The 15,892-nt window shown below is 48.2% G+C and overlaps 1 protein-coding gene across 2 annotated transcripts in view; it reads left to right on the top strand.

Annotated features, from left to right (window-relative positions):
- LOC135388268 (uncharacterized) overlaps positions 1-15,892 on the top strand; it is a 543,978-nt gene that overhangs the window by 462,616 nt on the left and 65,470 nt on the right. For both annotated transcript variants that reach the window (XM_064617697.1, XM_064617698.1), the window contains 3 exons: positions 6,331-7,423; positions 8,428-10,586; positions 12,715-12,807. In XM_064617697.1, coding sequence (XP_064473767.1) covers positions 6,331-7,423; positions 8,428-10,586; positions 12,715-12,807 — 3,345 coding nt within the window. The remainder of the gene's footprint in view (positions 1-6,330; positions 7,424-8,427; positions 10,587-12,714; positions 12,808-15,892) is intronic.

Genomic DNA, 15,892 nt, shown 5'->3' on the forward strand with positions numbered 1-15,892 from the left:
GACTGGCGCGGGAAGTGGAGTGTGATGCGAGCGCAAACATCGTAAATCACAAATAAAACCAAATGAGATGTATACTACGATTTTCAGGGCGGCATTAGTTGCAGCCATATTCATGCTCTTCGTGTTTCAATGTTATGTTGCCAAGGAGGGTGTACAGGAACGCGTGACCTAAGGAAGCATTCAGCAGGAAGCGCTGAAGTAAAGATTCGAATGGTGTGGGCGTCCGTCGGTTCATTTACTTTCAACCAAAATCCTTTTAACAGTCGGTTTCACAGAAGAGTCAGGGCACGTTCCGCACCGGAGCTCAGAACCGCAATGTGGGCAGGCGGTGGTGAATGGTGAGCGTGTAGGTACAGACGGTTAGCTGGTTGCGAAGTAATGTTAATGGACCTTTTTTCACAATGGCTCATGTGCATGCGCATGAGGCGCCGCAGATGGTTATCTCCGTCTTCATTAGATGGCGCGGTATGGGGACGACAGAAGTGGGGACCAGTGGGGAGGCTGCACCCACTGCGCGAGCTCGTTGGTCCACTCCGGACCGGTTTTGGCCCTTTGTGCTACCCACGTGGATTTGTTTTGACGCGTTCCGAGCGTGGTTCGCAGGAGAGCCGCTAAAATACGACACGTTTGTGAAAATGGTCCATCGTCGTCGGAGCCTGTGTTCTCAACTGTCCTCTTTTCTATCACATTATGTGTCTATTGTGGACTGCGTACAGCACGAAAAAGTCCGCCGACTTCATGCAGAGCCCAGTTAAGCCGGCATCACGTTTCGAACCTTTACAATAAACTTCACAGAGTTAACACAACTCCACAAAGCGCACGTCTGTACGCTGTAAGCTGCGGAACGATAGACCAGGTTTTGTCCTAGCACGGCACACTAGCTAAATTGGTGACAGGGAGTATATGCTGACGGAATATAACGCAGCATAATGGCACTAAGTTTTAAATTAGATTACTCACATTAAAGGGACAATTAAATTATTTTTGAGAATTCCGAGTACTCTGCAGGAAACCGTTGACATCGACTATGAACAGCATTCAGTACGACGGGGGCGAAGTTATCAGACAAAAATAGCAGACCACCGGATATATGTCTTCGAAGCGGGCTTACGTCATCGTCACCCAATTCTCTCAGCCAACTGTGAACGACGAGGAGGACACACCCCGCGAGACCATGTGCATGGGTGCATGGTTTCGGTTTCGACAACAACGACTTCGTATATCTGCCGTCGAAATCACTTGAAATATGGCGAAAGGCAAGTTGCCAGTTATGGAGGAAGAGATTATGCGGCACACACAGCGTCTGTGAACCGGTCGGTACTTAGCAGCTCGTAAAATGTCGCCGACGGAGGTATGTTCTGACGAAGTTCAACGAGGAAAACGTGCTCCGGTAACCATGCTGACAGTGAACGGCTATATTACATTTCTCGTAGGATTCTGTGTCAACGGTTAGATACAATCTTGTCTCCACTTCAAATTAAAACATATTTCTTTGCGAAGTATGCAAGCTTGTTTTCAAATTTTGCAGTTTGCTCGCAAAAGCCCGTCCACGAATCGGTAACATGTTCTGTGTATGATGTCACGGCCAGTTCGCCTCGGAGGCGGGCCGTAGCAGCTGCCGTTCAAGCCCGTGGTTAATATAGAATATCTTCTCTATTTGAACCATTTTCTACTTAATGTTTCACAGAGTGAATGCTTTAGTACAGGGGAACAAATTAAAAATGATCGTGGGCTTGTCAAATATCCTTTCATGGTCCCTGTAAGCTTGCACAGTAGTTTAAACGGTGGTGCGTTTGGTTGACGAAGAGGTATGTTGTTATAAAGCATTTTTTAAAATATCTTACATAATCTTTATACTACAACTATGAGAGCTACCTCGATGCGGTTTTCACAGGTGAGTCATGCGGACATCTTGTCGGGAGAGTATGTAACTACTGGACGACTAATTATCTAAATTAATTAATGAACTTATTATTCAGATGTTTTCAGAGGAATGCGAGATAGCAGAACTGCTGGGGGCGGCCATTATTTAAATCCGACCTCTATTTTAAATGTCCTGAAACGAGCGTGTACTTCGTGATATAAACAGCTAAATTCTGCTACACAAATGAGCCGAAACCAAAACCACGCACGTCCCAAGCGCAAAAGGAGCGACGGGCGTTGGAAGTAGAGCCACGTGTTTCGTAGCGATAGAGCCGATTGGAGTTGGCGCTAGTCTGATGGCCAGATAGACCATTTTCTAGTCCAGATAAGCCGGAGGGCATGTCGTTGCTGTGCACGAGAAGGGCGTAGTGCTGGTTTCGGCTCATTTGCCGTGTAAAAATTAGGATGAATTCATATCTCAAAGTACGTGCTCGTACCCGGATTTTTTTCAAAAGAGTGCGGATCCAAATAATGGTTGCCTAGAATTTTGCCGTCTCACATTTTCCCGAAAACATCGAATTAAAAAAATAATTAATGAATTTTAGGTAATTAGTTGTTCAATAATTAAAGGAGCTTCGCCACAGGTTCTATCTCTGCCTGCAGCCCGCCTGCAAAAATGGCAAGTGCTGCTCTCGCTGCTTTGTGCCTTTGTTTTCAGTTCCGACTTCGAAGTTGCAACTTAAGTATGACGAACCACAGTTTAACACTGTCCAACGCCGTAATGGCTGGACGCAAATCCATAATTCCTCGCAAGGTCTCGTTCTCTGTATGCGCGCGAGATGTTGCGCTTTTTGCAGTGGGGCTGTCATGACCTGCCATTCAGCACCGATTGCAACTGTAACAAAAAACATCTGCAGATACCTCACCCAAGATGCAATATTGCCTTTTGCCAGAACGATGTGGTGAACTCCAGTCGACACGCAAGGCCATGACGAGTAGCGACCAAGAAGATTGAGCCGGTTGCTTCCCATTTTCTGTGGGCGTGAACATCGGCTCGGAGGGGGGGGGGGGGGGGGTACATGTATGAGAATAAAGAAAAAAAAAAGAGGGAGGAAAGGTTCGCGAAACGGCATGTCGGGGTGCTATTCCCAAAAAGCAGAACGTGAAGAACAAAATAAACATAACAAAGTACAATAACAAGAAAATAAAAGAATTGGATGGGGGAAACCAGGATGAACTAACAAAAGTTGAAAGCAAGATGGAGAGATCAAAGACAAAGATGATTTTAAAAAAAAAGATGAGGGTAGTGCGTATAAACGTGAGGGTGGGGCACTGAAGAAGGAGATGGCACGATTAGAGTTTGTAGGCTCGTCATAAGACCTGTGTCACTGAGGAACGTCAAAACTGCTCTTGTCACAGAACGCTGTGTGGGATGTCGTACTTGGTCGAGCAGAGTGGCCAGAGAAGGGTCTGTGCACCGCAGGTCGAGTAGGCATTGTCTGACCACGGCTCGAGGGGTGTCGAATCTGCGGCAGTAGAGGAGAAGATGCGAAATATCAGCTTCAACGCGCAAGTGGGGCATTTGGCGAGTGGACACGACTCATTTTATAGAGAAGCAGAGGTGACTGGCGACATCAAGACGTAGTCGAATGGACGCTTCTCGACGCGAGCTGAGGCATGTGGTAATGAATTCAATCGACGGGTCGATTGATCGGACATGATCGTTTAATCGGACAGTGCCCTCTTGAAACCGCCGAGTGCCGCTGTGGCGGATTCGGCGTATCTGTAATCGACATCCTGAGGCTGAAAGAGGTACTGGACAGTTATTGACGAGGACGTCCCCATGTGCTCGACGTGCTAAGGCGTCTGCTCCGATATTTCCCTGCAGGCAGTGTGGCTGGGTACCCACTGGAAACACATGCTATGATCCGGTTGTATGTAGGGACTATCATGGTGTCTAGGGCGCCGATTGTTCTGGTGCAATAACTTCCCAGAGCCTCTAGCGCCGCCATACTGTACGTGAACGCAGTTCACGCGCCTAGCGCTGATACAATGTGGTTCAACGCGGTTAGTATAACGAAGAGCTGCCTGACTCGGCAGACTGTTTCGTAGCAGAGTTTCTACGCCATCTTAACGTTTTCATGTGGGATGTAAAAGGCTCCTGTTGAACCGCCTTGAAACACTGATCCATCAGTCTACACAGGGGGCCGTTGAGAGTAAGCTGAGCTGAGGTGCTCCAGCGTAAGTTGATGAGCAACAACGGAAGGCACAGAGTTTTTCTTCAGAAGACCAGGAATGTCAGGACAGGAATGTACAGGAGGCCTGCGAACACTGGCTTCCACATTGGCGGGGCATAGGAACGCACTGACGGTGTGGTGGGGACGCACGGTTTCAGGAGGTCGTCGGCTCGGTCCACTGCTGTAGAGCCCTGCACCATCCGCGGATGGAAGCGGATATCCGCGGATATCCGCAAGATGCTTGCGGATTCGGATGAAAATTTAGAACTTTCTGCGGTGTGCGGATCGGATGCGGGTGGCGCGAGGTCGGATGCGGATCGGATGCGGTTACGAAGGCAGCGGATCGGTAGCGGATCGGATGCGGATATACCGCGTGCTGTAATTTGTCCACTAGCAATTTATTTGCATTGCGCGGCGACAGCGGGCGGATGCTCGGGTTCACCTTTGACCATGCACGGCCAAGACAGGAGAGAACGTATTCTGACGTCTCGAACCGCACGTGCACCGACAAGGTAGCGTTCCACGCGTTCCAGAAGTCTCTCCCTATCGCGTTTGTTGAAACGTTTCCCGTCGCTTGTCGTCATGGGTCCTTCCGTGACAGCGTGGAAGCATATCCGAAATTATACCAACAAATGCTTGCGGCGGTCTTTACGCGTCCTTCAAAACGTGCGGATTTTGCGGATCGGATGCGGATGGTGCGTTTTTTTCAGCGGATCGGATGCGGATGTAAACTGTTGTGTATGCTGCGGATGCGGGTCGGATGCGGATGCCAAAAATCTCATCCGCGCAGGGCTCTACACTGCTGGACTCGCCCCACTATGCACCTGGGAGCCAAGACGTGATCATTTGTTGAATTCGCATGGTAGGACTCTTGCGGAATATTTTGCGGGACCTTAATTTCGCTTAGGTCGTTCTACGCTGTTGCATTATGGTGTGCCTTGAGTTGAGTTGAGAAGAAAAAAATTGAGAAATAAGCACTCATTACGAGAGGCGGCTACTCCAGATCACTTAGAAAACCAAAAATAGCTAACTACTATAAGAGTGACAAAGGCACTCAGCCCGTCGCTCACACTCACTGTCCACACGCACTTCACACACACTGTCAGTCACACTGCGTTCCCCAACTTGCGGTCTGCACAAAATCGCACAAATGCCTGGATGGTGTGGAACTGATGGTGGTGTACCTTACTTTGGTTTATTGGTCGCTGACGTACAATGGCTGAGCGGTCCGCCTCCCGGGTGCGGGTGTAGCGCGATGTTTCCCCGGTGCGTCCCGCGCCTCTGGGCCAGAATACTACAAGTCGCAATATTTGGAAATATATGAGGAATCGTGGGTGCCTCTGTGATAACCGCGTAAAACACCTGACCCTGACATGGTGAAGCGGCACGTATCATTCAAACGTGCATTCTGGAGTTGCGAAGGATTATGGGACGACGAAGTGATGTTCCAGTGTGTGTGGAATCAATGTTCCACGGTATAAATATCGCCAAAGTGTGGTAAATGCGAGGTAAACTAGTATCTCAGTAAGTTGCAGTGAGATAGACGTGTTCGACATTCTGTAACTCATTCGTTGCACGTTCCATATTTCTGTACATGTGTTTGAGGAAACTCTGTATTTTGATGATAATGTTTACGTTAATTCCTTACTTATCTTACTTTAAATCCTCACGGAAGTGAGACAAAACTTATATTTTAGAGGTGCCACAAGAGGAGATAGTCGTGAGAATGTGTGTTCTTACTTGTACATGCCCTTATAATTGCCTTTAGATTCGTAATTTCCAAAATATTAAAGGCAAAATGCTGTGGCGACAACAGATGTAGATTTTACAAAAGGGACGAAAGAAAGGTGCAACCTATATTCCAAAAGAGGAACTTGTTTTCCCCGAACTGTGTCCCCAAAATTGCAGTAGAAGCGGTTGTTAGTCCGCGAGCTTTTTACTACAATTTTTCACAATATTTCATTGCAATCCCGCGGGGATTAAAAGTCATCGCAGATATACTTCGCATAATTATTCGCGAAGTGTTTTGGATTGAAAGCATTTCGGCCGAATACGTTCACGTATACGAATTCTTTACCGTCGATGATCACTAAACAAATCCGTGGATGTTAGTACAGTAGTAGGTGTATATTTCTATTATCATGCGTTTCGTCATTTATGGGAGGAGCTATGTATTGCATGCTCTCGTACAGGAAGTAAAAAGTAAATTTTCCCATGTTCTGTTTTGCAGGCGGCCACACCGACACCGCCCGCCTGATCCAGACGTCCACGCCAATCCACAACCTAGTCGACGCCGGCACGCAAGTCGACCTCTCCATCGACGCAATCACTTACGACTCCGACGATGACATGGTGAAACGTAAGGTAACCGTGCTCCGCTGCCGAAAGGGCCATCCAATCTATTCGCGCGAGGACATACGAGAACAATACTGCATTACCCGCAAAGAACTCGCCGTACTCGATGGCAAACGTACCCATCGTATCTTTGGCTGCCTTGCCAACGCTGCCAGCAGTGGTCCCTGCAACGCCGCCTTCTTTTCCTGTCTACAACGTGCATCGAGCGACGACAATATCCCTACCCCGCCGCCACCTCCAGCGACTCAGTCCTGCCAGCCTGGGGACGATGATGACTTTGCCAGCTCGGGTTTCCGTCGTCGTCCCAAGCCCTTCTGCTTACAAGACCCGAAACTCCGCTACAGCAACCTCGACTCCACAGACAGTGACGCGGTGCGGATCGTCGCGCATTCCAGGTCTTTCTCTGCTCGGTCGCGGCTGCAGAGTTGCAACAGCTATGGCAGTACAAGCCAGGGGAGCATCGATAGCAGTATTTTGAGCTGTTTCTCTCGATGTCCTTCACGGCCTTCGCAGCTAAACCTGCAGTATGAACGAGGACAGATAGGTCCGTGTCGCAGCGTCGATGCGTTAACCGACGGCGGTTTCTGGAGGAGGAGGCGGAGTGACGGAGGCTTGAAGTCTCCGGACCTCCTGATGGACGGGCGGCGGCCCAAGCATGTTAGTTTTGATTCGCGTACGCTGGTGAGGAGCAATACTGTGGCCGGAGGGTTGGAAGACGTTGAACTGTCTCTGGGACCAGTGGCTACGTCGACGCCCTTGAACTTAGCAAACAGGCGAGCCATGACGGCGTCGCCTCCAGGCAGTTCCCACGAAAGGCTCTTGGAAGCGCACCACTACCATGAATACTTTGACGCTTCAGCGTTCGGTGCTGGTCGAAGGAGAGCCCTCTTGAGGACACAGGCTACACAGACGGATTGCCCGCAACCCACAAAGACGAGTTTTCCTGCTTACCTTACGCTCTCACCCAGGTAAATGAGTTCAGTTTGCTTTCCAAGAAATCATATGGGATCTGGCATGCGGCATGCACTGCAAATTATGTCTTCGTAACCAGACATCAGAGACTTTTACAAATATTGTAATTTTATCGATGGGGATTTCGAATGTGACGCGCACGAAACATACGTTATATGCACGTGCCATTTCATCTTGAGCGCATATCTGCAACGTTTGTTTAGTTACCATGTTTCAAGCATGAATTTTACGTCCGAGTACTTGCCCCTGTTCATGCAGTCAAGACTTCGATGCTGCTGCGATGCGGCTGCGTCTACTCTTACTAGCATTGCCACCTACTCGAACTGTCAAACATGCAACAGTTATGTGACAACACCAAAAACTTGACACTGACATGCGTCGTACACTCAACCATAGCCAACCCTATAACGCGCTGTTAAGCCAGGGCGCAGTGTCCTTATAGCATGCGTAAACTAATATACTTCCAGTATTTTAAGATCAGAAGACACAAAAAGGGCGGTTGTACGAAACATTTACGATTTCGGCTATGCCCCCTAACCTCCTACCCCCCCCCCTTTGCTGCGCCACTGCTTCTGGGCCTATCCTGTATATGTCTCTCGAATTTGAGCTAATGATCTCTAGTATTGTACTCCTTGGCTCACACCTTCGTCTTTCCACCTTTCCTTATCTTTCCCTTATGATATCCTACCATCACATGGTATTCGCTTAGTATTTACTTTGCCTCCCCTCATCTTGTGGAGTGCGGTCCTGTTGCTGCCACGGGGATACATCCCATGTCATCATCACTTTTCCATCGTTTATTGTTGTTGTTGTCGTCCCCTCATCTATCATCTTGACAGTACAGCAACCTGCTCCCATAACGTAATACGCGCACCGTTGTTTGTTGTTTGTTTTCGCTGTCTTCATTTCTTGATTTTTTGTTTCTTGTAAATGGCGATAATGTTTCTTGGCATTGTTTCACGTTCCGTACCACACTCTAAATCTCCAATGTGCTTCACAGGGCTTCCGGATCACGCAACCCAAAACATAAGCCAAACCACCGGAGAAAAGCTGCTGTTAAAGAGAACAGGAGAGCCGGCACGTCTGTAAGCGACGACAGTGAGGAAGACGAGGTAATGGAAGTTGACCTGATCAACAAGCAACAAAGACTGCTTCCCTCCCCGAAGCCGCACAGTCACCACAACCACTATAGGTCGAGCGAAAGTAACTCAACGTACCATGCGCGACACGGAACAGAGATTGCGAAACCAGGTGCGAACAGTCAACGCTTGCCTAAACCAGAGCAACCAATCAAACAGCCTGAAAAGAATGGACCAGCGCTGATGACAAGGACGACTCCGCTTCAACAAACACTAGCAAATAAAGACAGTACCGTAGACACATTTAGTGAAAATAAGCACAGCCCTATAGCAATCGAAGAAAAGCAAGCGCCTTCCGTAAAAGGAGCCACAAAGGAACCATTAAGGCGACTAGTAGCACCAGTACAAACCAAAACCGTTCCACCAGATCTAACGGCGGATATCAGAGACGTCTCACATATTCCAGCGGAAGCGTTAACTTCTCCAGATAGCGAATCATCTAGTAGTCAATTTACCGAACGAGAATCATCACGCAGCGAGAGGTCGACAAGCAGTTCCGGCAAGTGCGCTCAACAAAAGGACCAGAAATGTATGGACACGAGCGACAGCACATCGGAGTACGCCACTGCAACTGAACATTCGCAACAAATCCGCGACAGTGCTCCTTCTGGAAGTCTGTCTCGAAGGGACGGGACAGATACTTCTTTCGAAAGCGCATCTTCAGCTAGCGTCTTCAGTTCGCCATCTTCGAGAAATGGACAGGGGTCGAAAATCCCATCGCCGAGTGATGAACCGACGGCTAAGCCACCACTGCAGTTTCAGGATGTTGATGAAGGGATGCTATCCGATGAGGAAACCGAAAAAGGACACGCGGATTCGTCAGACGAATCGACTAAGAAAGGAGAGCAAGCGTCCTCGTCGTCCGAGTCTGGTGAATATTCTCTAGGACGGGCAGAAGGCTTCGATGGCAGCGAAAAATCTGAAGACGACGACGACGCCGATCTAGATTTAGAAAAAGCGGACTTGAAAGATGTCGAACCACAGCAGGAGTCGTCTGGCGAGCCAGCTGAACTTAACCTAGAAACTTTTGGTCAGGAGGATGACGATGGTCAGAACGACGAGGACGACGAGCTCGAAGCTATTATGATGCCCCTAATGACATTTCGAGACGTACAGAACGCGATAAGCCGAACGGAAATCAGGCAATACGACGAGTTGTCCACGGTGTCTGAGGTATCTGAAGAGAATAGCAATTCAGACCAGCAGATAACAGAGCGGTATCAGCCACCAGACATCATTAAGGAAACGAACAACACCTCACCCGCTGAAGAATCCGACCCGAAAGCTGAACCTGCACCAGTAAACGAAGGAAAACACAACTCTACGACAGAATGCATAGGCTGCGATGACGTCACGAGCCCTAGCTTCGACACCGCCGCAACGGCATTCGGAAGCCCCAGCATCGAATGTCCACTTCCCGACGCCCCGGTTACGGCCACAAACGTGCTAGACCAGTCTCTCGAAATCAGCCACGCTTCCAATATATCCACTACGGATTCGGAAGGAAAAAGTGTCATAACATTAGAGGCAGATTCGACAAAGAACGACGACAGCACGGAACAAACCGACAGTTCAGCGTCGAATCAAGGCAAAGGGGAAGACACGCATAACTCTAGCGTTTCTCCGTACACGTTAGAAGGTGGAGCAATACCAAAGCAACAGACCGCGTTGGATTACCGACAGAGAAGGGAACGGGCTTCCAAAGTGCGCTGGGAGACTGTGGACCACTGTACCGGACACGCCGCTTTTGGTGATCGCAGAAAAGAGCATAATAGACGGAGATCGCGGTCGCTTTCGCGAAGTCCGGAGTCGGGGCATCGAACGGTTGATTGTGCAGTGTGTAGTCAGTGCGGTGAAAAAGTAAGAGATCATCGGATGCCCGGTGCATTTTCGTGGGAGAGACCTCTGATGAGAGGTCACTGTCCAGACGGAAGGAGATCCGCACCATGTCCGGATTACGGCCCGCATCAAGGGCCATGCATCGGGGATATGTACGACGATGACGACGATGGAGATGCAGGTAAGATAATCGTGAAGCAACGGGCAACGATAGAAATTTATGTTCTGAGGCGGAAACACAGAAGAAAGGACAACACAACCCACAAGCCTCAACTGCCTAAGAACAATGAAAGAAGTAAGTCGAATCAGATGATGTGGGTTCGATTCATACAGCTGGCTAACCTTTTCAGCGACTTCCTTCTTTGAAGTAACGGGCTAGATGGGCGTTTGTGGTCGAACTGAGCGGCTCAGTCGGTAGCGTGCTGCCTTGCTGAGCTCAAAGGTAGCGGGTTCTATCGCGGCTGACGACAGTAACAACGTGGGGTAAGCAAATAGAGGCGCAGCCATGGTGGTCCTCCCTGAGTGAGGATGCGCAACTCGAACACTGCTTTCAGGGCGTTGTCGGGCATCGAAAACTTGCGTGGAAGGAGGTATTTACTGGGTGCGTCAAATACCCTACCACCAGACCCGTAGCAGCGACGAAAACTGCATAACGATTATTCTTTACATAAATAGATGCCACCCTCTCTCATTCTCAGTTTTGATGTCCTTCATGTCAAACAAAATATAGATAGCTTAAGTTAATGTTGTCATTGAATTTCATTTCTGGGATAACCTCTGCTGTTTCTAACCTAAAGGTCCTTATCTTATTTTTTATAACCTTTGTCTGTTTTTCACTGTCCCATTATTATGTCAAAACTGTTCCCACAACAACATTGTCAACATTAACCCCATTATGCCAAAAACTTTAGTACAAAAAAAAATAGCGAATCCACAACACAAGTTTTCTCTGCCCAATATTACGATTCAAACTTTTCGCAGATGCACCACTTTTTTGTGCATTTATCACTCTAACCGGACACCTTTCCATCATCATCATCATTTTCTCATCCTTTCCACAAGCGCAATGGGGCAGTGTACCGCCATAACGGCGGAGAATGGCCCACCACATCATCATTCCATTGTGTGTGTGTGTGTGTGTGTGTGTGTGTGTGTGTGTGTGTGTGTGTGTGTGTGTGTGTGTGTGTGAACTAATCAACGTTAAACTAATTGTATTTGATTTTGAACACGTAACGAAAGCTAACATGAAGCACTGACGTCGACACATCATCAAGCATAATAAAACAGGGTAATTAGCACTTCGACGCTTCACTCAGAAACACTGCGAACTTGAAGTTTACCGCGGCGCGTTCTAAGCGGGTTCATGCCGAATGCCCATTGAGACGCCTCCGCAACACCACCTATAGCCCGATCGCGCAAGCAGTTGAGACGTAATTGTGTATAGGCGTGAATTCAGTGTACGCACAACGAACTTGTACAGTGAAATAATAGTACAACACTAGTGATAGCAACTGCAGTATTTATTTCTTATTTTGTTATAATTCTGGCGCAATTACTGTGCCATGGCAGCAATAAATAGTAAGAATTATAGTATAAACCGCATAGATGGTGCGGTCTTGCAAAGTAAAACGTTTGCTGATTAGCTGTACACTGCATGAAATGCCTAAGTAACATTATGACGACAACTTCGTTGAGGGGACAGTGGTGGTGGTGCTAACTTTAGCAGCTTGTCTTTGCTGGACCGGTTATTGTAACCAGCGTCACGACCACGGCTGCTGGGTTTGGCAGGAGAGAGTGCGAAAAGGTGAGCAACTGTGCCGCTCTTTCGAACTAGGACCCTTGTCTATTCTTCGTTAATCTCGTCAGTGTGGTCTTATGGTAAGTAAACGCACTTTGCTCAGCAGTCGAGAAGCGCTCTCGCTTCCAGAAGTACATAGCTTGTGAATGATGGTGTACCCTGCGGTACCCATCTAGGCAGGAAGACCGCTCGTCACCCCCCCCCCCCCCTTCCCTTTCGTGAGCGCGCCTGTGGATCGCACAATATCGTTTAGGATACCGACCCTGTTCTGGTTTAGTATGATATGGTAATGGAAGAAGCCAGGTTCAGCCTGAAAGGTTAGCCAGCTGCAGGACTCGAACCCACATCTACTCGATTGCCGGTCCAGGGCTCTACTGCAGCGTGTTCTGCTTTAGTGCGATATGGTAATTTCATCATCCACGTGTCTATGTTGGTGGGATGGTGAGGTAGTGCTGAAACTGAGGTGAGTTGCACGCGCTATACAACTCTACAACTTGATCACTTCTTTCAGGCATCCACACTAAAAGTTATCGGCAATCCAACTGGCTGTGCATAAGCAATGAAGACGAACTTCTGGCTTGGAGACAACCTCTGCGGCCACGTTGTAAGTATTCTATTTCACCACCTATAGGACATTAAATTCTGCAGCCTACTAGATGAACATGTTTCTCTTCTGCGGACGTGCCTTACCTTCGCAATTGATGCAATATCTCGAGGCGACTTCCCCTGAGATACCAAATTTTGGCCCACGTGTGCGTGGCTCAACTGCTTACTCCCGATGGGGCCGTACGGGTTTATATCACTAATGGAATAGTGTCTGCCTTCAGCAAAGCACGTTTCGCACGGTACATGCTGCTAGAGTACAGGTCTCTTTTCTCTGACTTGGTGTACACAACGACGTAGCTACGCCAGGAGTTTTCGCAATCACGTCCTGCTATAGATTGTTGTGCTCGACGATCGCTAGTGCGACACTAATTTTGGCGCTACCTAAGAGACATACCCGTATTTAATACATCCAAGTTTTAATCCATCGTATGCGATCGCGTTTGCGTACGTAAATGATAGCATGGTAGTTCTAAGCAGTGCGCGAAGCTATTTTTATGTTTTGCGCGCAGAATCACCAACGCTATCTCTTACGTATACGCAAAGGCGATAGTGTACGATGTGCTAAATCTCACTACTGGCTCCCTTCCCATGTCGTGCACATGCCTGTTCTTTTCCATCGCCTTCCGCTCGTTTTGCTCCACGTGAACCCACGCAAAATTGGAACGTCAAAATGTTTGTCCCTCTCTTTCCCCAATGGAACACCCCATGCATGGCTTAGGTCTGTCAATACAACAATTTCCGCACGTTGTCACGCTGCTTGGGGCCGCCGACGTCTGGTTCGCCTTGCTTCGCGACATGTTTCATGTGATCCTACACGCTTCTACATCTTCTTGCACTTTCCTGGAGCAAGCCTTTGATTCCGATCTGTCAATGGAATTCGCCATGGAAGCCTACTTGAAGGGCCACTTAAGTCAAAAAAAAAAAAAAAAAAAGACTCTGCTCGCGAAATAAATGTGGTCGTTGCCTTGACAGCAATACAAAAGGAACGGGATTTGTCCCTCGCGTTGTCCGTGAATTACGCATTGATTGGACAGATCGTCTGAGGAGGCAGTTCCCTTAGAAGTCGGCCAAGGACGCACATTTCTCCAGAGCGTTAATCGTGACGTCGCCCACCTCTGTGATGCCGACAACGCACTCTCTCACACTCATACGCATTACCCTCATCTTTTTTTAAAAAGTCATTTTGTCTTTAATCAATCTCATCTTGCTTTCACCTTTTGTTAGTTTCTCCTTTATTTTCCCATTCTTTTCTTTTCTTTTTATTTTACTTTTATTTCATTTCATTTTGTTCCTTTTTGCGGAATAGCAAGCCGACATGCGGGTTGGCTGACCTTTCCTCCCGTTTTTTTTCTTTGTTCTAGTAAATATATCCCCCCCCCCCTCTTTTCAGAAGCACCACCACCACCACTGCTCAGCATTGATGCGCTCCTTGAGAAGAAGACAGGGAGGAACGCGCAAATTGCACTTTCGTTCGCGTATTTTTTAAAAATTCCCTGTTAGCAACTGTGCCTATGAGCGGCGTACAGACGTGGACAGATGGACAGAGGACAGCTGGAAGGAGTGGGAGACACGGCGGGGGCGGACCCTTTGGGGGGGGCGGCTTTTTCTCAGAGGCTGGGTGGGGGAGGGGAGAGAGAGAGAAACATTTAGGGGGCCGATCGCTCCCCACCCCCTTTGATCCGTCAAAGGAAAAAGGGCGTTCGCGCATAAATAACAAACCAGGTAACATATGAATACCGTTCCATATGTATCGATGTCAAGGTAATGACATTATTCATTCCGTGAGGATACATTTTTACAATTTCGTGTTACCTTAACAGGGACGTATGTTCAAAATAGACGGGAAAACAACACTTTTTCTTTTTCTTCAACACTCTGGGGTGAAGTATTATGCACAACACCTTTAACATTACCCTTGCGTTTGTTTGCTTGTCACTCATAGTCAGTCTTTATTACAAGTATCGAAATTTTTACCCCTATTACCTTGTATTTCTCCTTTTTGTTTCTTTTTGGTGGTTAATACGCATCCCATGTTATTTCTTTATGTTTTCACCATCATGTTCCATCTGTCGGTACACCTAACATCTACTCACACGAGCGGCACTCCCTAGAATACTCGAACGAAAAATGTGAAAAACGTCGTAGCATTCTGCTGCCACGTAACCGCGATCGCTCAGCGCCAGTGTCTTTTTCGTGCACTGCCAACACCACGTAGAGACAAAGCCTGATTGCTTGAGCGACGTGACGTACCAGTGACGTGTCCACCAGTTGCGACGTTGCTTTCAGCGGCCGTAGCTATGGAAACTAGCCGCCATCAACCGCGTGGGCAGCCACTGGTAGCCACAGAAACCGTGGGTTACAAAATAGTCTGCGGCGATTGGTTGTCATCTTCGCTAACTGTTGCGATCGGCGGACCTCATATGTCTACGTACGAAGGAGTTTTGAGGACGCAGTAAGCAACCTTCTGTATCCAGGCAATGCTAACCGTGGGGAAATATACTGCGGAGTAGCAACCAGATATTCGGTAGCAGACGACAGGGAAAATACGCGGACGCTGTCGTCTGCTAAATGCGCGGTACGCCACTCCCGTTATTGCAGCGCCGTGCGGTTGCTTAACATAACACGCGGCGACATTTCTGCCGCATGAGTAATGTCGTCGTTATTTTCTTCCAGTACAATATTCCACGGGGACGTCGCTTGAATACTCGGATATAGGCGACGCTATTCATTTCTACGCGACGAATACATTAAGCACGATGTTCTGCAACTTCGTAGCACTTCGAGCCGTCTCAACCTACTCGCTTTATATGCCCGCCTTGAGAGTTCCCAAAGTTTGCCTATCTCTTGAGCGGCATCCTGTGCGCTTTGAGGCAAAACGTGTGCACAGCAAATCTCTTTGGCAGCATAATGTAATTCAGTGACCTACACCCCACCGTACATAAACTAACGCACCTTCTTCCTCAGCGCTTCAAAGTTGTTTTCCACTCTGCATAAGAATGATCCTTCCGCCTTTAAGTGTCCAAAAGACACCTGTCGCCCGCCTGGTGTTTGAAAGGCACGTCTAAAACTCGGAGAAGCTTGGG

This window comes from Ornithodoros turicata, chromosome 3 (assembly GCF_037126465.1).
Source record: "Ornithodoros turicata isolate Travis chromosome 3, ASM3712646v1, whole genome shotgun sequence".
In the NCBI taxonomy this organism is placed as follows: domain Eukaryota; kingdom Metazoa; phylum Arthropoda; class Arachnida; order Ixodida; family Argasidae; genus Ornithodoros; species Ornithodoros turicata.